At 36.9% G+C, this 23,424-nt stretch overlaps 1 protein-coding gene across 1 annotated transcript in view; it reads left to right on the forward strand.

The window, feature by feature from the left end:
* Positions 1-22,388, forward strand: part of Herp (Homocysteine-induced endoplasmic reticulum protein) — a 42,534-nt gene extending 20,146 nt beyond the window's left edge. The window contains exons 4-6 of the mRNA XM_089095466.1: positions 2,116-2,347; positions 10,282-10,436; positions 19,981-22,388. Of these exons, the coding sequence (XP_088951592.1) occupies positions 2,116-2,347; positions 10,282-10,436; positions 19,981-20,266 (673 nt within the window). The 3' untranslated portion in view covers positions 20,267-22,388. The remainder of the gene's footprint in view (positions 1-2,115; positions 2,348-10,281; positions 10,437-19,980) is intronic.
* The last annotated feature ends 1,036 nt before the right edge of the window (positions 22,389-23,424 follow it).

A 23,424-nucleotide genomic window follows, 5' to 3' on the forward strand; every position in this document is an offset into this window, starting at 1 on the left:
AAGTGTGATCCCTGATGTACAGGGTAAACTTGATCACTGGAAGAATCACTTCAAAGACCTGCTTAATTCAAATACAGATGGGTAAGATGCAACGCCGATACTGTCACCAACAGCTGATATACCCCCATACGAAATCGATATGACACCACCATCAGCTTCAGAGATACTAAACGCAATCAAACGGCTAAAAAACAATAAGTGGCCTGGAGAAGATGGTCTCCCTCCCGAGGTTTACAAGGCTTCACCGCACATTGTAACGGAGCAACTAGAAACCCTCTTCAGTCTGATATGGGAGAAAAAGACTTTCCCGTCTGATTGGAAGGTTCAGTAATAATCCCAGTATTTAAAAAGGGGGACAAATGCGACAGCCGCATCTACCGAGGAATATCACTCATGGATATGGCTACCAAAGTATTTGCGATGATTTTGTCTTAAAAGGTTCTAGGAAGCAAAGGATGAGCGGATACGTGAAAATCAGTGCGGATTTCGAAGAGGGAGATGGTGCACAGACCAGGTCTTCACTCTTTGCCTTATTCTCCAACAGTGCGAACGCTACAATATCCCCATAAGTATCATATTCCTTGATTTTGTGGCTGCTTTCGACTCTGTAACCCGCAAAAACCTTTGGCGAATCATGTTGGAAGATGGCATACCGGTTGAATTCATAGAGCTGTTGAAGGCCTACTACGAGCATTTCAAATCGACAGTAACAGGGCTAGGCGAAGAAACTTAGCCCTTCAATATTGAAAATGGTGTGAAACAGGGGTGCATATTGTCCCCTGTTTTGTTTAATTACTGTATAGACTGGATTCTAGAAAGAGCCCTCTCGAGTTTTGATGGTGTTGTTATGGGATTGGGCATTAACGTGTCTGACCTGGACTACGCGGATGACATCGACGCTATTGCTGCTGATCCAGCAACTGCTCAAACAGTGTTAAATGAAATGGCACATTTATCTCAGTTGCTGGCTATGAAAATCAACACGGTTAAAACCACAGTCATGGACCTAGACACAAAGTCATATTATCAGTTTGTGCTTTACGGACAAGAATTGGAAAACGTTAATAGCTTCACCTATCTTGGCTCAATAATAGACCCTTGTGGAGGCTGTGACCTTGACGTACAGATCAGAATCAACAAAGCCCAAGCCATCTTCTCACTACTCTGCTGCCATTTGAGGATCCGGCGGGAGATCAGCATGAAGACAAAAATTTCTGTCTATAAAGCAGCTGTTAGATTTGTTCTCTTCTATGCAGTTGAGATTTGGCCACTGAAGGCGCTTCATCTCCATGGTATGTCTTTGACCACCGCTGTTTACGAAAAAGCCTGATGATTCAATACGCCGACAGAATCTCAAATGCTGATGTGCGCCACCACTGCTGTAATATCGAACCCGCCGCCATGATTGAAGACCACAAAGAAGACTGCGTTGGCTTGGTCATGTCCTTAGAAGACCCAATGACCGCATCATAAAGCAATTGCTTCTATCTGCCCTGTTAACAGATTGGCGAGGGTGACCTGGCGGTCAATTTAAGAATTAGTGGACAATTGCCAAAAACGACCTCGACCCCATTGGTGGATTTTGAAAGTTTGACAGTTATATTTGGTACACATTTCTGCATTCCCATGTGTCAGAATTTTCTTGGAACCTTTGGACAATTATTGGGAAGGAAATGCCATCTCTATTCTCCTGTGTTTAACTGCAGATAAATTCTTCAATGTTATATTAAATGTTTAGACTATTTTCGTAAATTATTGTGATGCATTTTAAATTTTTGCATATAGGGGCCGCCATCCATGGTCTGTTGAAGTATTCTAGATTATTGTGTTCTTCAAGGAATTGTAACTTTGAATGACGGTTTAAAACACCGTATCTCTGATTTCAAGTATTTTAAAACTGTTCATTAAGCTGTAAAAGGGGTTAGCAGGCATGACTCTCAGGGGAAGAGAGCAGATGATTTTTCTATTGAATGGAGTGCGGGGGAGCCTTTCAGACATCGGATCCTCTGTGTGGAGATGCGTCTATCATGTAGTTACTAATTGTCCAAACAGCTTATTGCAGACTTTTAGAACTCAGGCTAATGAATTATGTGTTAAATAAAGTTTTTTTTTTAGCTTGCAAAATACATCGAATCAAGGAACTAATGCTATTTACCCTCTATTCCCTGGAGTTGTGCCATCTTCAAGTACTATACAAAGTCCACAACCACCTCACCCAGAAATTAATAACGAGAACCGAGAAAACGAGTTCAGACAGAGGCGGGTGGCTGATCAGATCCCAGAAGCTCCACCTCGGCTGCAGAATGCCAATGTTGGCCTAGATGCTGGACTTGTTGGGGCTGCACAGGTATTTCTTTTTCTTTATTTACTGCTTTTTTATTCCCTTTTTTTTTGCTAAAAAAAGTCTGAGCCGTCATATGAACTTCAACTCGTTCTTATTTTTTAATGTATTGAAATCAATATAATCAAATTCAATATATCACGGTGATTTAAGAAGTTTATAAAGAAGAACGAGAAAATGAATTGAAACAACGTACAGGTGGCTGATTAGCTCCCGGAAGCCCCCCTTTGACTATAGAATGCCAATGTTAGCTTAGATGCTGGGTTTGTGAATTCTAAAGAATTTTTTTTTACGTAATAAGCCAATTATGTGCGACCCGTATCATAAGCATCCTTTTAGTTTTATATGTTTTCCCGAGTCTCTATTTTTAAATTGACAGTACTTTAGGCCCTCCCTTCAAGGTTGTTACTAGTCTATAACCCTGATCATGTTTTGTTTTTTTTGTTTTTAGGAAGAAGAACTGAGGTTATTTTATTTTGCTCTTAGGTTTTACTGTTTTCTTCCTTGAATATCATGTAATCTAATCAACTGTTTGTCAAGACGTTGGAATAGATTTCTATGAACGCTGTGGAAATGAGCCATAAAAATATAATCTTGTGTAACTAATTAACCCTTTCAGGACTGAATTATAAAAATGCGAAGGAAAAAAATCATTTGGGTTCGTTTCCACCATCGTAGGGACCCGGTATGAAAGTTCAAAACTTGCTTTAGAGCTCATGAGTTCGTCGAGGTTTCCTAACTTGATTCCGTGTGTTACCATCCGTTTTTAGTCGCCATAACAACAAAGTCAGTTACATGGTATTTGCTAATATGATGTTAAAATTTTTTACGAAAGTGCTTGTTCACTGGCTTTGGATGTTTCGGAATTAGCGCTACTGAGCTGATAGGACGAGGCATAAAGAGATGCCACATCTAGTGAACCTTATTCTTTCGTAGGGTTGGCCCAGCTGGCAGCGCTTATCTGCAACTCTGCAGCCACCTCAGGTCAACGAACTAACCCATCGAAAATAAACTATCATATTGTTTTCACTTGATAGTGTTTGACCTCTTTGGTGTAGAATTATCATCCTCAGCCAAAATGCCAGGCCTACCTCAGTTCCCCAGGAGTAGTTCCATCGCTGCTCGTGAAGTAGTTGGCTATTCCATTTTTGAATCCGATCATGATTTATTTTCCAAGGATCTAGCACCCATTCTAAAAAATGACAGTTCTAGAAAAAAGACAGCGACAATTCTAGAAAATAGATGAACTGTCTCCAAAACCACTTTTCACTTCTGATATCCATAAAATACAATTCAGTAAGCATAAACTTCTGGTTTACCCCCCCCCCCCCATCCCCCCTGAAAGTATTGTACTCCATAGTATAGTAGGGCAGACAATATCCATGCACTGTTTGTGTGTTGAGTCCCATTTTTGGCAATTTGCAGTAGGAAAATACCCAACAAGCGACGATGCAGCTTTGTTGTCGTGCTATTTTGTAATTACGACTACGTATCTGGTTCAATTCTATAGTCGAGGCTTCCTCGCCCTCTCTTATTCAGCTGATGGTAGTTTCTAGGGTACAGTCTTTGATTCTATCTAATTGAATGGTTCCAGCTGATAGGACTCTGAGTAAAAATTTTCTTAAATGAGTGGTAAATCGGTGCAGAAATTAAAAAAAACCTTGAAGTTCCAATACCGAAGTTCGTGGTTGGTAATGCATAGGACTACCCACGCTCCTTGCCGAAGCTCAGTAACTTCTACAGTTCTTTTTCCAGTCTGCACTTCTAAATCCTATACAATTCTGCTTGAACCAGCTCACTTGAATACTCTGATTCCCCAAGCGTGAGACCCTTCAAGTATTTCATGAACAGTAGACGATATTTGAAGGTGTCATTTGCTTGTTTATACTTTGCTTCCTCTCTTGTAGATTGCAATCAAGTTCTGTCTTTGGCTGCCAAAAGGAGGTCTACTTTTGAAGAGAGGATCATGTCCATCTTGGTTCTCTTTATATAACAGCAGTAATGACCAAAAATATTTTTGCTTTTTCCCAGTGGTGGTAGATCTTATGCAGTGTGACAGTCCTCACGAACAATTGGTTCCCCAGATTTGGTCACCTCCAAGTTAGTTCCTTCTTTCTGTATCTCGTGCAGATCGGTCCAAATAATTAAGGAGTCATCAAACATCAGTTTTAATTATTCAAGATTGGTCATCAATTCAGAAGGAGATGGGGGAAGAGATGGCTTCCAATCTGTGTTTTTAGGCTGGAAGTGTGGCTATCTCTATTTGTAGACTCTTTTTAAGGCTTAGAAAACTGACTATGATCATTCGGAACATAATTAGCTCTTAACTGATTATGGGAAGATATATTCATAGATGAGGTAGAAGTCTCTGTGGTCCATCCCTGTTGAAATTTTAAATATGGACCAGTGCTGAAACGGGGCAAGTTGTCTTCGTCGATGCCGAAATCTTCCGTATTCTCTGCATTTTCAGGTGGATTCCATTCTAGTTTTCTATTATGTGTGCCTGCTTCAATATCTAAGATATTTGAAAAATCTAGATCTGACATTTCATCATGAGGTTCAAGGGTGTGCTGAACAGCTTCCTGCTGACTAAACATACCAAACCTGTTGCTAGTGGTCCTACTCTCGAATATGGCTTCCTCTTTGCTTACAAATTATTAAATATTGTATATCCCATACAAATTATTCGTATTTAACTACGTAAACCGTTGCTGGGTAACTCTTGAAGCTTATGGGAAAATTATGGCATTCAAGGTTTGTTGCAATCAAACCCTTCAAGTAAAGACAAGAAAAACTGACACATATTTTTATAAATACTCCTGAAATTAGCCCATAATAAAAGTCAAATTAATAGATGGAAATGACATAAGAATGATTTTTCACATCAAGTGATCAATGGCTAATGATGTCAAATGTTATCAATCACTAAAGCTTTTCCATGGACCCTGAAGGCTATATTTTCCCTGTGGTTTCTCTATCCAAGTCATTCCCCATGTTTATACTCACTAGTAGGTATTTTTTTTCTGTGGTTCCCTCTCGACGTACCACTATACAAATTTGAAAGTTTCTTACCTATAGAAGCAATTAAGTACACCTTTCTGCTCGCAGCAACGAGCTCGTAGAAACCCTAAAGCATCACAGCTACCCGTTGTTTAGGCTTGAAAGCACGATGTCTAAGGTGTCCATAGCGACTAGAATTGCAGCCATCATCTAAACATAGGAAGAACTGCCGACCAGTTTTAATGCCTATTGTAATCCCACACCGCTCTAGGGTTAAAGAACTGTAACCTGGCTGTAATATGGAAAAAAAATATCATATTTGACAGAATATGCGGAAAAATCAGATAAACCTTTTTGCTCTTGGAATGCACATTGTACTGTAGGGAGGGGAAACAAACATAAAAAAGTGACTGAATTCTTATCTAGAGACTATGAAATAATTAACAACCCTTATAAAATGTAGATAATCTAAAAAGGGGCTTACCCAATGCTCTCCAACATTGAAACTACTATACCTATCATAAGAGACCAAATTCTTAACAAAAACACTGTGCTGCTCGATAGTCGTCTAGAAATCTCGTAGACCAAAAAAGGTGGGTTTTCAACTCGTCTCTATCGACTCACCGGCTTGTACTTTTGTGACATAAATTTGTGAAGCTTATAGACCTTTTTTTACCTCTTCTGAATATCCATTTACTTCCAAATTTTACCAGTGTTCGCACCTCCGATGACAGTGCAATAATACAACATCAAAATACTCCTATCTTGTATGCTCTCATTCCCAGCCTTCTTGATATTTTTTATAAATTGCTGCTGACTAAAATTAGAGACCCCCTATATGTTGAAAGCATTGAACAGAAGTAGGAGTTTCAAAAACGCGTGACTAAACTTTTTTTGCTGCTAGATATAGATGAAGTATCAGACTGGTAATGAACCTGGAGTAAGAAACAATATGCTGCTAAATTTGTTTCGCATTGCGGCAGGAAAGTTGCAATAATAATTTGTATTTTGTTTGTTTCTGTGTTTGTCACATATATTCTTTAAATTTGTGAGCCAAATTTTGGCCGCTTCCAAATGTTCAATTACTTCCAGATTTTATCAGTATAAAGACAGAAATTGTCTTAGATGAGATTAAAGACGTTTTTCCTCCTAGTAAAAATTTAAATTAGAGAACAAGTTGGAAATAATAATAATAATAAAAAAGTTAACTTGGTTTTAAAATGGGCTAAAAATTAGATAGTGATGGTTGTCTCGAGAATCTATGAATTAATGGGGATCTATGGGGGTGCAATAAGTTATGTAAAGCCCAATCCGCTTTTGCGCCCCTCGTGTTCACTTGTTTTCATAAATTTTCGAGACAATAATGATTTTTTACTTTTTAGTCCATTTGAAAACAAGTTAAAAAAAATTGTATATTTTCTGCAGCGCGGTAGTTTGTTCCGTGGTAGTTTTAAGGGATTATCTACTCCCTACCCAAAATGTGAAATACTACGCATACATATAAACTTTTTAAATTTAAAATGAATACAAGTACTTTCTCTAATACTAGACCAAGTCCACCCCCCTAACCCCTGGCCTTAAATGCATTGAACCCCTTTAATAAAATATTCACCCTGTGTTCATGAAAATCTGTATTCAAAAAACTCATTTTTTGGTTAATTAATTTTTATTCCTTGGATGCGTAAAACCCCAAATGGAAACGTGGCATAGGCTATAACGGAGCTTTATTCCACTGCCCCTCCAGACCCCAGTTTGCCCCAACCCGATCCCATTTTGCCATCCCCCCCCCCAGCTGGAATTTATTTTATTTAAAAATCTAGTCAAAAACTAAGGTAAGCCTGCATAATTCAAGCATCCAGAGAAACAAGTCAGTTTTTGCTATTATATCTTTGCCTTTATGGTACTATATGGCTCATTAATCCTTTTTCACTGTCATTTTCACTTGTTTTGGGAAAATTGGCTCTAGCTTTGCCCCCCCTCCCCAGGATTTTGACGAAATTACGCCACTGAAGTATGTCTGATCACCAGTATGGCTTCCGACCTAAACTCTCTACTCCATGTGCTCTAGTTGACGTTACAGAATTCGTGCGTGTTTAACATAGACAAGGGTCGTTGTGTTCTAGGACTATTTCTTGATTTTTATAAAGCTTTTGACATAGTAGATCATTTTGTCTTACTGGGAAAACTGTCTCTACTTGGAGTTCGGGGAATTGCCTTTGAACGGTTTAAATCTTACCTGTCTAATAGATCTCAGTTTGTGTGTTACGATGGGAAATATTCCGATCTAGCTTCGGTTTCCAAAAGGGTACCTCAAGGCTCCGTTTTGGGACCACTCCTCTTCCTTATTTATATTAATGACCTTCCTCCATCTCCCAACCTTGATACCCACAGTGTTTTTTTGCAGACGATAGTAATTATTTTGTGATTTCTAATGATCTACCCTCTGCTGGTGCTAAGGCTCAGCTTCTGCTCAACCATGTGCGTGATTGGTGTGAGCAGAACGGGATGCTGTTGAATAGCTCTAAGAGTAGTATTATTCATTTTCGAACCCCATACCACATGTCTGAACCTTCCGCAACAATGTTTGTTTTTTATGGTACTGATATAATTCCCCAGTGCTCTTGTGTTAAACTTCTTGGTGTGCACGTTGATTGTTTTCTTTCTTTCAAAACTCATATTTCATATAAACAATCTATAATTTCTCGTCAAGTGTCTATGCTTCATTGTGCCAATAAATTTCTTCCTCCCTATGTAATGCTTTCTCTTTACTATTCATTTGTCCTTCCTTATCTTTCTTATTGCTGCACTGTATGGGGCAAAACTGTTCTTCCCTTCGGCAACTCGGAACAGCACTGAATAGAGCGGTGAAGGCAACTTTTTGCCTTCCCCGGCTCTATCCTATAGCTGATCTTTACAGTGATACAGGTCTAGATGCCTTAGATGTGATTATCAAGAAGCAGAACCTAAAACTAGCTCATCGATCCTTCAATTCCTCGCTTCCTCCAAACAACTTATCCTACTTTGATCTAGCATCAACACGTAAGTGCCAGACTTTGCTTCGGAGCTCTGTTCACCAATTTCGGTTGCCTAAAAGGGTATCCTCAGCAGCTCAGAGGTCACCAATTTGTGGAGCAACTGCTCTTTGGAACTCTTCTTCCCTTTGCAGAATAAGAAGTTCTCTAAGGTTTTAATTTATTTCGTTTTTTTCTTTACTTCTTTATTCATTTTGCTTTATCTATTTTTTCAGCTTTACTTTATAAAGTTTTTTTTCTTTTCTCCTTTCTTATTACTTTTAATTATATTAAAAACACTTTGTTTAATAATGTTATTAACTGTTTGGAATTTTCATAAATTAAATGACGTTTTAAGTTTTGATAAAATTAATTCAAAGTTTTTTGTGTAGCAGTAGTTTGTTTCTGTTTTTTTATATATATTTCTCACATTGTTTTTATATTTTTGAGATATTGTTTTATTTTTTTTACTTACCTGATTTTTTTTTTGTGGATTTTGTGATTGATACGATGTCCTCTGCAAGCTATACTTCTTGGGACCTCTAGCGCTTAAGTGTATTTATGTATTTATTGTAGTATTTAATAAATTGAAATTGAATTGAATTGAAGGGAATGTTTAAGGCAACGGAATTTTTTGTATCTAAGTTGGAAGGCAATTGCCAAACATTTTAAAAATATTTTAAAAACTTTAAAAACATTTTAAAGCCACGTTTGTTCGTTTGTCCGCGTTTGTTTTAAAGCCGCGTTTGTTCCGCGTTTGTCCGTATTTAAATTTCATATTTACCTCTGATTCCCCTTTTTTTTACGTAAGGATTCTCTTGTTTTTTAAAGATTTCGTCTTTTCCAGAACTTCCCTTTTCGGAGGGAACACTGCAATAACAAAATTTTTACTTTATAACATGCAGATAATTTATGTTTTACGGATTTTCTGGGTTGTTTTCACTCTAGTTTACATTTTTCTAACTGTATATTTGTGTTATTTTCAATATTATTGTTAACTTCTGCATGTATTTGAATAGTGAAATGTTCTGGAAAACCTGACAAACAATTTCTCTAATGGTGTTTATATCACCTCAATAGATGTAAGTAGTATAAAAAACGTCTTTATAAAATTATAATAAAATGATTGCAACAAGAGCTCGTTAATCTTTTTGGACAAGGAAATAGATGGCGTTTAATTTTGTAAGTATTTGAAATACGAGAATACGGCGAAAATTCACATTGAATGACTGTATCGGTTCAAAATAAAGCCAAAAAATAGTAGATAGATGTGTATTAAAGTGGAGGTGACTAAAAAAATCCATGTGATATAAATTTTCTGCATATTATCAAGCAATAATTTAATCATTTTAGTATTTCCATCAGAAAACGGCAAAGACAAGACCGTTACTTATTTTTGTTTATCGAAGGTTTTACAGTTTACCTGGTCACGGAGGGATGTGGGAAAAACTCCCCCCCCCCAAGATTTGTTAGAATCACTCCCTGCCATAAAGGCTGAACAGTTCGCGAGTCTTTTCCGTAATTTTCTTTTTACCATGCAATCCCATTATACTGTATCCCAGCATATGTATTCCAGTACAGAAACCTGGTTTTCCGCTATTTATTTCATATGAAATATTAAAAATTTTGTTCAGTCTATACCAAAGTATGGTTCAAGTTCTACCCTCCAAGATTTAAGTTTGGCTACTATAGTAGCAACCTTCGAATGAGGGGTTGCTTAGGGGCCTGAGCAAACTTGAGCAGTTTCGTCCTAAAAGCACAAATTTTGGTAATTTCAGGCCTACCACCCTTTGAAAAATTTTCCGCTATTCCAGTTCCCCGAACGTTTTGGCTGTGTATATGTATGGTTGGTACCATTGTCAACAACGTGTCTCTTATATGATATTCTCAAGAAATATAGATGCATTAAACATACTTTATTTACTCTAGATTGGTGCTGCTAATAATGATGAAGAAGCTGTCCGAGATTGGTTAGATTGGATGTACACATTGACTCGCCTTGGAATTCTGGTCTGTTTTGCTGCGCTACATTCATCAACACCTCGAATTATGCTTGTTATTCTATTGGGATTGGCCGTTTACTTGTAAGTTCAACTTTATATTTTTGGGGAAAATTGAATCATTTTCTCACTAACGTCATGGAAACATGTAGTTCTAAAATTCTTTAATGTTTTCAGATTCCTATTGGCCCTTGTGATTTGTTTTCGAGGTGGGGGAGGGACAGTAGAAAATAATTTATTTTCCAGACAAATGTCATGCTTTTGAACGGTGCATAATTTTACGCTTTATTTTAGTTCTTCAAGTAGGCGGTAGTATCCGACCTGAACTTGTGATTCTACTGGAACTGGTTGTCAACCTTTAAGTTAAATTTGAAAATATGAGTGTGAAATATCAACCTTGATTTCTAAAAATCTCTGGGTTTCAATTTCTTGTATTCTAAAATTCTTTTTCGTGTTTTGCATCCTTATAGAGTCCTCTGGGGTCATAATTTTGCAATAATTTTTAGCCTTGTAGCTAAGTATGCTTTTTAAAGAGCTTTAAAGTGACCTTGAAGCTCCAACATGTCCAGAAAAGTAAATTTTCAAGTTAATTCTAAGCTTAATTTTTATCTGTTCATTAAACACTGAAAAAAATGGACTCATACGTCTTTTTTTTTCATTTATTTATTTTTCTTTGATAAGCTAAACACTACGTATTACATTGTGATCATTATTGGTACAGAAGGATTTGAACTAAGAACTCTTCATTTGAAAAAGAGTCATTCTTCTTCCTCTTCTTTTTGAATATTTGGAGACGACAATGCATAATCTTCATGTAATTCCATTCCCTGTGGGAGTTGTCATGATTCAAGAGAGGATCAATGTTTCCGTTAAAGAATCTTTGGTGTTAGGAGTAATACATTCTAGGTCTTTCCTGGAGTCTCTTATTTTCCAGTTGGAGTCTAGGATCCCCCCCCCACCTCTGAGAGTTGCCCAGAGACCTCCTCCTGGAAAAATTAAACAACAGGGGCTCGAAATGCAGTTTTCCCTATTTTTACGTCTTTTAAAGGAGGGGGGCTGGGTGTTTAAAACATAGGTTTTATACCAGCCCATAGGAAGTTTATTTGTTAGCTGTCTTTTCCCACTTATCCGGTGTGACTTTTTTTGAAAAGCAATTTTTAGAATGTTTACTCCATTTTTTTTATTTTTTTTAATGAGAAAGGCGTATTTTTGCAGCTATTCTACTAAATAGTTTAAGAACAAGACGAAGCATATCTTGAAATGTGGCTACTAGATTTGGATGTTTTTATACCCAGAGCTCTGAACCTTGTGGAAGGGGGGGGGGGTGTTTGAATGTTTCTGTCTGGTTGGAGGGAGGGTTAAAATAGCGGAAAAGGCTCATTTTAGTCCTCAAATTATCCAATGAGTTTAGAGCAATCTCAAGCAAAATTCTCTCCCTGCTCTCCTTGTAACTGTTTGTCTTTATAAACGAGCAATTTCAAAAGGCTTGTGTTTCAAAAACTTAATTCAGGCTAATTTGGAATCTTGTTTAAAAGTTGATTTTTACCTTCATTTTAAGTGAAAAAAGATCCATTTAATTTGATATAAATGATTTTGATTAGAACTTTATCAACTTTCTGATCATAAAGAAAATAAATCAAGATTTATTCGGACGTTGTTAAATCTTTTTTTTATTCTGGTAATCAAGTTTCGTTTTATATCTTATCTTATCTGAAGTTTGTGTTTGGTCAAGGCTCATATTTTCCTTAAGAATGCTATTTAGCAAATACAATAAAATTCTTTTAAGTGGGGTTAGTCTGAAAGTTTTATGAAGGAGTTAAGATGATATATTTTTGTCAGGCCACTGATATCACAAATTTGCTGGCGTTCTAGGTTCTTAATAGACTCGTAATATAGTACGATTTGTGGAACATGGCCATGACTGCTTTTGCTGCCCTAATAAGATAGTAAATGGTTTTACAACCACTAAAAAGTTATTGTAAATATCGATATTATTATAAGATAACTGAAGCTTGTGCTATGAAGTATAAGGAACTGGTAAGATGGGGAACTCAATTATCTTGCATACCAAGGCCATCAAAATGAAAACATTTTTTGCTCCCCCCGGACCAACTTTTGCTCTATTCATACCAGAAAATAGTGATTTTTTAAGATTTTCAGGTAAAAATTGAGGATTTTCGTTAGGAAAATGTTCAAGTTGGTACAAACAAGGATAGGTTGTTGGCAAGGATAGCTTAGATTAGGCCTATTCCGTGTAGACAAGGATAATAGCGATAGTAAATGATGTATTTTAATCAGTACGGTATTTGGTGGTAAAAGAAACCATAAGTTAACATGGTGTTCGAACGATGGCAAGACGGTTGAAGTTTTTGATTGTGTTCTTGTATGTCAAAGAGTGGCAAGATCAATACAGATCCCAAGTGGATGTATTCCCATTTAAGAGTCTATAGGGCTGATTATAAAAATAAAAGTCCTAATCTTGTAGTACCCAGCTAGTTACAGCTGTAATTTAGGTAATTATCAGGTAGTTATGATAGTGATAAACTCCAGGATGAGAATTTAAGAGACATGTTCAAAGAACAGCTTCATATGATGCTGGACGGCTTAGAATTTGACATCGTAGATGAAGAATGGGATGATTTTAGTAAAATGGTATGCCCAGGGCCAGATTTAAATCTTTGTCGCCCCTAGGCCCAAGAGTTTTGGCGCTCCTAGACCCAAGTAAATTTTTTCGGGGGGATAGAGATTTACGGGTAGATCCCCCAAAATTCGGGGATAGTGGAAGCCCTAAACAGAAGGCAGCTGATGAGTGATGAGCCAAAAGTAATGCAAGAGAGAGGATATACCGAGCTCTCAGCTGTCTTTCTTGGGAGACATCTGACAGTTTATAAGCAGCTATGGATTTCCTGTGCTGTTGTAAAGTCACTTTTCTGTGAATAGTATCAGTCCAGTTTTTGTTAAGGAAAAAATCGCTCAGTGTTTCTTTTTCGCTCCTCGGCATTGTGCGCCCCTAGTCCCAGGCCTATTGGGCCTATGCGTAAATCCTAACCTGAGTATGCCGCGAAATTTTCGAAATTTCGAGAACAATTCTGAATAGAAATTTCTAGGAAAATTATAAAGATAAACGTTAATTGTACGAAATTATTGTTAATTTTGGATACAAATCATAAAAGCAAATTTGGAGACTGAACTTGATGCCCCCTTCTCCCTGGATATGGCACATCTACCTGGAGACCTTGTCAATTGGAAGATCTCTAGGCAAAAACGATCAAAAACGTGACTAGCAATTTCAATAATAAAATCGTCCTAAAAATAGATAATACCATGTTGTTGATTTTGCTTTTTATGGAAAGAGAGGGGGAATGTTATATTGTGGAAACACCAGAGCCCCATTCTTCTTCTAGTATCCTAGTTTCTTCCGCAATAATTTTTAAAATAAAATTGAATTAACGACACTGTCTTGTCTGAAACTTTAAGAATTCCACATCTTTAACCTTGAGCTGTAAATTCAAATATACATTTTGCTTTCTATCATCGCTATTGTAACAAATTGCGGAAGTATAGTTTTACACAAAGGTATTTTCCTACAAGCTTCATCACTTTTAATTAGAGCTGGAATATGTTTTTGTGTAAAGTATATCTTAGTTTGGAGAAGGCTATTATTCACATTTTGACTTTTGCTTTTACTTTCACGACCAAGCTGTTTTTTAGTCTTTTTCTGAAATAATTTCAATATAAGGAACTAAGAATTAAAGAGGTATATTTGATTGGTTTGAATACAAACAATTTTAGATAAAAACCAATTTGTTTTGGTAATGTTCTAGTTTACGTTACCAAAATATGGCAAAATATGGCTCATCCTTAAATACATAATTTCCAGAACTTTTAACTACGTTGAACGAAATGGCTATCTCTAAGCTTTGACTGAATGTTTTTGGGGAAATGTTGGGCGTGAGAGGGGGTTAATTACTCTCCACTCACTTTCGACTATTAAAAAGGGCAATTTCCAATCAAATGAGCCCTTTTTGAAATTTCTACAACAACTTTCAACAACTTTTTTTGGTGGGCGTGAGAAGGCGTTAGTCCCTCTGCAATCACTTTCAACTATTAGAAAAGGCACTAGCCCTTTCAATTTCCAATTGAATGAGCCCTTTTGAAGTTTCTACGGCAACGCTTTCAATAAAAACCTTATTTGCCCCCGGGGCATAACTTACAACCCTTGCCCTGAGGGCTCTGAGGGGGAGGGGTTGTCATCCTCAAAGACCTAAATTCCAAAACTTTCAATTACGTTTAATAAAATGGATATCTCAAAATTTTGATTGGATGTGTTTGGGGAAAAGGTGGGCGTGAGAGGGGGGTCAGTTACTCTCAAATCACTTTCGACAATTCAAAAAGGCACTATCCCTTGGAATTTCCAACCGAATGCGCTCCTTTTAAAGTTTTTATGACACATATATCAATAAAAACCTTATATGCACCTAGGGAATAATTTACAACCCTTGCCCTGAAGACTGTGGGGGGGACTGTCCTGCTCAAAGATATAATTTCCTGAACTTTAAACTGCGTGGAACAAAATGGCTATCTCAAAATTTTGATTGGATGTGTTTGGGGAAATGGTGGGCATGTAAAGGGTGTTAGTTGCCTTCCAATCACTTTCGACTATTAAAATGGCCGTAGCCATTTCAATTTCTAATCCAATGAGCTCTTTCTGAATTTTTCACAACAACGCGTTCTATAAAACCTTATATGCACCCTGGGCATAACTTACACACCTGGCCCTGAGGGCTGTGGGGGGGGGAGGGGCTGTAATCGTCAAGAGCTAATTTCCAGAACTTTAAACTAAGTTGAATAAAATGGCTATTTAAACACTTTGATTTGATGTCTTTTGGGAAAAGGTGGGCGAGAGAGGGGGGTTATTTGCCCTCCAATCACTTTCGACTATTAAAAAGGGCACTAGCCCTTTGAATTTTAAATCGAATGAGCCTTTTTTGAAGTTTCCACGACAACGCATTCTATAAAAATCTTATATGCCCTCTGGGCATAACTTACAACCCTTGCCCTGAGGGCTGTAGGGGAGTGTCCTCCTCAAAGATACGGTTTCTATCTGGAAATCAAATACGTTGAACAAAACGTCTATCTAAAGATTTTAATTGGATATGGTTGGGAAAATGGTGGGCGTGGAGGGGGTGTTAGTTGCCTTCCAATTATTTTCGACTATTAAAAAGGATACTAGCCATTTCAATTTCCAATCGAATGAGCCCTTTTTGAAGTTTCTACGACAACACGTTCTATAGAAACCTTATATGCCCCCAGGGCATAACTCACAACCCGTGCCCGGCGGGCGGGGGGGGGGGGGGCTGTAATCGTCAAGAGCTATTTTCCAGAACTTAAAACTACGTTGAATAAAATGGCTATCTCAAAAATTTTGATTGGATGTGTTTGGGGAAGAGGTGGCCGTGAAAAGTGGGGTACTTGCCTTCTAATAACTTTTGATTGTTCAAAAGGGCACTAGCCCTTTGAATTTTAAATCAAATGAGCCTTTTTAGAAGTTTCCACGACAACGCATTCTATAAAAACCTCCTACGCCCCCAGGATATAACACTCAACCCTTGCTCTGAAAGCTGTAGGAGAGTGACCTCCTCAAAACATAATTTCGATCTGTAAGCCCACTATGTTGAACGCAACGACTAAATCAGAAGCTTGTTTGGATGTATTTGGGAGCCTGGTGGGTGTAAAAGGGGTGTAAGTCATCTGTCGATCGCTTTTAACTACTAAAGAGGACACTAGCCACTTCGATTTCCAATTGAATGAGCCCTTTTCGAAGTTTCGGTGACAACTTCTTCGATACGAAGTGCCCTGCTCTAAAGGAGACAAAATAATAAACAATATATTGTGCCAACATCGTTCTTATATGCCCCCAGGGCATAACTTAAAACCCTTGCCCTGAGGGTTGTGGGGGAGTGTCCTCCCCAAAAACATTTTCTATCTGGAAATCAACTACGCTGAACAAAACGGCTATTTCATAATTTTGATTGGATGTGTTTGGGGGTATGATGGGTGTGGGGGGGAGGGAACTAGCCATTCCAATCGAATGAGCCCTTTTCGAAGTTTCTACGACAACTCCTTCGATACGACGTTCCCTGGTATGGAAAAACAAAAAACAAAAAAAAAACAATATATTGTGCCAACATCGTTCTTTACTTAGGCAGCGCGATTGTGCTGCCTATGATAGGATGATGTGATATAAAGGATAAGTAACGGTTGTTATTCGGGCGTTTACGATAAATTAAAATGAGCTAATTCATTATTGTCTCTATCAATCCTCATATCTTAACATGGTAACTTTTCTTCTGTTCCTTTTTCTATTGTTAAGGCCAATCACCCCCCCCCCCCTCTTAAGTGGTTTAGATATTCCAGCAAACCATCAATTTCGGATTATTCATAGGCCTACTTCACTGTCTTATTAAAAAAAAAAAAATTACTCATTCTCTATATTTTCATTTTGTTTCAATTGGAAGTTTCTAATTCCCGAGACACCCCTATACGTATCCTTAGAAAAAAAGAACTTTTCTATTGGAAACGCAATCTGTGCCATTTTATTCTATGTAATTTAGTAAATTCAAACAGTAATTGTGCAAAACGTTTATCTTTTTTCCAACGAATGTGTTGATAATATTGGACTGTCACCCTATCCCACCAAACTGTTGGGTAGTTTATAATGAAACCTATACAATTAAGCTTCTAAACCGGACTCACTACCATGATTAAGGCTCATAAGCAGGGGGTGGGCTTTTGGGCTAGACTTTTTCGAAATCTTGAATTTGTACAGTTCTTTCTTTAGTTTTTTCCCATATAATTTTCTTTTAAATTGTCCTTTTTACGAAGTGCTCCCCCTCCCCCCTCAAAAAATCCCTGCCTACTTGCATTTCACAATTTCAAGCACAGTTACTTTTTTAGGGATTCTGTAGTAGGTTCTTTTTTTTTACTAAAGTAATGTCATTTGATTTTCTTTGGTATATTATTGAACCAAAAAAACAAAAACAAAAAAAATCAACTGAAAGTTAAGAGCAACATTAAAACTTGGAACGAACAGAAGTTATTCCGTATATGGGGGGAATTCCCCCACCTCAATACCTCGCTATTCACGCCAAAGTTTTTTAGTACTTTAAAGAAGCTTATTATTTTAATTGAACTGCCCTTGCTGTTTCAGGAGTCGTTCTGAAAGAATTGGAACAACGAATCAAACTTTGGCGTAAAAAGCGTGGTATTTAGGGGAGGGCAGCTCCTCTCATATACGTAATAATTTCCGCTCGTTTTAAGTTTTAATCTTGCTCCTTACTTTCAGCAGAAAAAATTTGTTTTTTAAAATTTAATTTCTGATCATTTTCAAATAATGCTAGGAAATCCACCTCTCGCTCTATGAAAAATCTTTCCATGGAAACTTTCTCTCGTGTCTAGTCCCCGTCCCTGGACAATGCCATCCTTGCTTAAAATTACCCCGAAAAATTTCCAGCGAACGACTCCGCCTAGAAAATCCTTCTTAACTTACATTCATTTGAAAAAGACTTGTTTTTATTTAATTCCTGATCATTTTGCAAAATCATGCCGAAAATCTCCCCTCCGTAGAAATTTTTCCTGGAAATCCCCCCCCCCCTGCCCAATGGATAGTTTCTCCCGTCGAAATTTCGCCTCTAGAGAATTTCTCCCGCGGAAAATCTTCTCCCCCCCCCCCCCTCACGGAAAAATCTCCCTGACAGTTTCAACCCGCGGAAAATATCCCCCGGACAATTTCACCGAAACATCTGCACATGTAATGTTGAGTCTCCAACGAAAAGTTAAGGCAAGTAAAAAGAAATTCCTATAGAGATTCTTGCAAATTCCGTTTGTGTAAAATTTCCCCAGGGAGGTTTATCTCCAGAAGCTTCCCTCCCCACGGAAAATTCTCCTCGTGGAAAATACCTGCTGAACCCCTTCTCCCTCCCCCCTCCGAAAATGTAAATGTCTGTATGCTTCCCAACAACAAATACTACATGCAAACAATCAGCAAATTTCATGCGTAACAAAATGGCTGTCTCTAAATTTTGATTAAATGATTTTGGGAGAAAAGGAGGGTGAGAGGGGGGCTAGTTGTCCTTCAATATTTTTGGTCACTTAAGAAGGACACTAGAGCTTCTAATTTCCGTTCAAATGAGCCCTCTCCCAATATTCTAGGACCACTGGGTTGATACGATCAGCCCTGAAAAAAAAACAACAAAAAACACTCATCCATGATCTGTCTTCTGGCAAAAATACAAAATTCCACATTTTTGCAGATGGGAGCTTGAAGCCTATATAGGGTTCTCTGATATGCTGAAACTGATGGTGCAGTTTTTAATTAAGATTCCTTGAGTTTTTGGGTGGGAGAGGGGTCCCTATCAGGCTCGTAGCTTGTAATGGGCAACATTAACAAATTTTATACACTTGGGATCAGCATAAAAAGACAATTATTTTGATGTATCTATTGTTATCAAAATTCCGGTTTTTAGAGTTTTAGTTATTATTGGGCCGAGTCACTCCTTACTTATAGTTTGTTACCAAGAACTGTTTGATATGGCTTGGCTCATTTGTTCTTTTTCGAGTTTATTTTTGTTGACCAAAGTGCTTTTAAAATTTTGAGGAGAGATGTCTGCTAAGCTTCTGCTAAATGGTTTTTGTTTTGAAAATTAAGACAAATAAATCCAAACAAATTAACAAAAATGGCTACTATTGAATTAGGGAGGTCAGATAATACTTTTATCTTTGGGTGCGGTCCAGAAGACAATTATCATTAAGGATAATTCATTGCTTATTAATATTTGGGTTTAATCAAAAACAGATAACAAATTATTAATCATTTATATTATAGAGGCAAAAAGAACTAAAATATTAGATCCGTTTGCGTATTATGATTATAAAAAGGGTTGAATTTGTCTTTATCAGCCATTTTAGGATGATGGTAATAACAAATGGTTACTAATGATAAATGATTATTCGCTTCTGGTGCGCACCTATTATCATACGAGTATATGAAGTATATTGAAACATTTAGTATGCGTAAATGTAGTATACGTATACGTAGTGTAGTAGATATAGTATATGCAGTATAGAAATGTAGTATATGAGTAGCATGAGGAGTAAAAACAAGTCTGTGTATGAAAGCTCCAAAATTAAATTTTCACTCTTCCATTTTTGCTATTTTACTTTATACTATAATCAACTTCACTGTTTAATCTTACTATTTGATTTCAGTGAAGATTGAAAAATACTTTTTGTTAGTCACAGGTTTTAATGTCATGCTGTATGGGACTCTTTCGTCTTTTGGTTATAAATGCATAGATTCTCAGGCATTAGGGTGTTTTTTGTTAAGAACAGTTAAGAACAGTTCCTACGGGTGGAAGGGGGGCTCCTATACTTTTATTAAGGGGATATCTGCTTATTTGAATGCATCTGGAGGGGGGGGGGGTTTCTTCCAATATTGTTCCAAAGAACTTTCCAGGAAAAATAGAAATTGGGCGGGAAAAAGACCTCGTTCTATTACCCCATCCTGGCAAATGCTCGACACTTTGGTAGATTCCTATATTTATTGATCTTATTCCACTCCTGATTCTAGGTATCAGACGCACCGGGCACAAAGACCGAATCGTGTACCTGAACCAAATCCTCGAGTTGAGCCCCCTCCCGCCCCCGAACGAGAAGACGATAACAACAACAGGAATGAACCAAATCCAGATCAAGTAAATAACAATATCCCACAAGGAATGGAAAACAATCCAGAATTGAGACAAGAAGCAGCTGTACCTCCCCCGCACCCCCCTACTGCGCTTGATGTTGTCAAAACAGCCCTAGTTTCATTTGTGACATCTCTTTTTCCAGATCATCAAAACATTTTCAACTGAATTATTTTTTGAAGCTCTTTTTATAGAGACCTGTTCGTTTTACCTTTAGTAGAGGAAAAGAAGTTACTTCCTGAAGTTACTGTATATTGGGCTTGTAGTTGCTTTTATTTTAGAAACGGAATTATTGTTGTTTAGGTTAGAAGTCTCTGAACTGTGACTTACGGGATAGATTTGCTGCATAATGACCCTGAATCCAGTCAATGAAGACCGTTGAATAGTTGAAAAACCGTTGCTTTTCTTATATAGGATATTGCGTGAAATGGAAATGTAACTCAACTGATTCATTCAGTTTCAAAACAGAGAAAAATTTGACTAAAGTTTTTTTTTGTAGATGTAGATACTGGTAAAACTCTGGACTTTTAGCTATCTTATTTATATGACGTCGAATAAGTGTGATTTTCTTTTCATTTTACCTGCAAAAACTTGTATAAATTTCAATGAGATGCGTGGATATATTTTGACCTGTTGATTCCATTGCCAATGCTAATTCCCTTTTTTTGTCAACCGGCGTTCGTCATTCATTGATGCTACTTTGTTTTCCAATATGTAGCCTAGTTTAGTCTGTTTTGGCCCTTTAAAATAAAAACCCATTATTGGCTTTTATTGCTGTCCTAACAGAAACATTTTAGTAACAATTGTACGGACAATTGGGTTCATTGGAGTAAACAGAAAATCGTTTGCAAAATCCTCTACCAATTTGAAAGGTGGTTGGGAAAAATTAATAATAGACTTTGAGCGATAAATTCCAAAACCGTGGAGAGTAAATAACTGCAGACGAATTTTATGTTTCAGTTTTGTGCTACATTCTTGTCCTTGTTTTGAAGTTTGAAAGCCTGATTTAAGTCTTTGTCTTATTTTTAATATCCGAATTATTTTGTTTGCAACATTCCTGTTAGTAACAATTTGGAAGGCGGAGGCTGGCCTTATGTACGTTTTTAGAATATCGTATTTTCCAAAATATCGATTACCTATGGTTATGGCCTCTAGTGAATCGATAAGCGACGTTTGTGAATTTGTTTTTTGATTTGTTCCGATCAAGAATATAACATTTGTAGCCTCCTACTTTGCTGACCTCAAATAGTAGTTTGGTGAAATTGAAATTTGGAATTTGATGTGTTTTTATTTTTGACGGTCGAATGAACCAAATTGCAATGTGGTCCCCCAGATTTTTTTTGCTCGTCCCTAAGTTTTGAAAAATACATTTTCTTCGGTATTTTCATTGAAAAATGTTTTTTTTTTGTATTTTGATTGTAGAAATTAATAAAAACGACAGATTTTTCCTCTCCCCCTAGATTTCGAAAATTGTACTTTGCCCCCCTCTAAATCTTCGTGAATTGACGCCACTGCGTGACGGTATATAAACTTCAAAATTTTCAGTCGTAAAGACGAGCACGGCATACCACCTTATTTCATTAGCTATGATGACTCAAGGATGACATTTGTATTTTATAATGACAGCTTAGGAATGGGGAGAAAGAAAGAGAGAGAACGCTGATTGGTCAAAAGTGGTTATGTCTGCAAGTTGTGTTGACATCCGAGACGATGTATGGCTATGCTTGCCTGAGAATCGGGTTTAATTTACAAAAATGTTTGAATTATAATTAATTAATTAACTCTGAAACGCAATTATTTGCTACAATCTCTGTTAAACTCTGTTCAATAGACACATCTCTAGGGAGAAAATCTAGGCAAATGGTTGTCTAGTGGCACATTTGGCTCTAAAGTATTTAGCGGCCTGGCGCCATGACAATTGTCATAAGGAAGCCATTTTACTAGTAAAATGGCTTTCACAGTACATTAGATCCGAAATATAGTGAATTTGCGTCTCTTAGTCACAAAACTGTTACTGCTATTGTCGCTATTCTTACTCTTAGGGGAAAACGTAGCTAGATATAAACAAAGTTTAGGAATATGATATTTTGTGATTAGTCTAGTCTGTGAGAGGAAAAGTTTGACTTATGTTATGTTGGTTTAGCAGACGTTAATCCTTTATTTTTATTTTGGTGATTTCGGTTTATTGATTCCATTTTAATTTCTTTTTTGCTTACCCGAGTTTATCCTGAAATTTATTTGTCGTTTTGCGATTATACTGTGTATATTGTATGAATAAAAGACGTTATTTTCGTGATAGCGTTGTGTGTTTGGCTAGAATATAAGGCTAATGCGGATTAAAGGGTAAATCCTGGACTTCGTAGTGCGACGCAGGTGTTGCTTGCTTCGCAGAACCGCAGCGGTTAGTATCACCGATTGTAATCTTTTGTAACGTGGTAACACTACAAGTCTTCTACTTAAAAAAAAGTATGTCCATTATTTTTTTTTTTTCAAAGAGTTGAATATTGTCTTGGCTGCTATTATGTCGTCCGTAAAAATGTAACGGATCATTACATGCAGCAGAGCAATTCAAATTAATTTCGATGTATATTTTTGTTTTCCCTATAGTTTTACAGCCTTTTGAATAGTCCTCTGGTAGATATGAGATAGGGTACTGATATATTATTTTGCCCAATCGTGACCAATCTCCCATACCTGCTCTGTTAATTCGATTGAATTAAAAAATACAAAGTTTTTCAGAGAGAAGTTAAGAGAGAAGTTGAAACTTAAAACGAAAAAACGATTATTGTTTCAAAGTCTATCTAACATATATCAATAGAACTAGTGCAAATAAACCAGCGGATAATATTCTCCTATGTTTGTATGACTATAGAAAACTAGTGCTTTATTGAAAACACAAAACAATATAGGTTTTGTTACAGTAAAAGCTAACCGATTAAGGACACTTATTAAAAGCAAAAGCATTTTAGGATTGTTGCTTTTTTTATGTAATTTGGTATCGCTTCTGGACAATGAGCTAAGTCTAATGATTGAATCTCGATTTATCTCTGAAAAGGACATTTCATGATTAGTTTGTTGACAAGTTCGAAGTAAAGGTATCTTAATAGTATTAGGACTATAGACTAGCTTTAGAATTTGTATCATAACTTGAAATTTTCTGTGTATAGAGAGCAATAACCAGATTTTCCGGTGTTCATATTATGGTTACTGGTCTTTGGGTGTTTTCAGAAAAACACTAACTTTCTATAACCATGCAGAAATAGAGGAATATCATCCGTTGACTTATTTGCACTAGTTTTATCGATATATGTTAGATAGACTGTAAA

The sequence above is a fragment of the Artemia sp. Qi Xiang Cuo genome, chromosome 10, assembly GCF_049724085.1.
Source record: "Artemia sp. Qi Xiang Cuo chromosome 10, ASM4972408v1, whole genome shotgun sequence".
Taxonomy (NCBI): Eukaryota; Metazoa; Arthropoda; class Branchiopoda; order Anostraca; family Artemiidae; genus Artemia; species Artemia sp. Qi Xiang Cuo.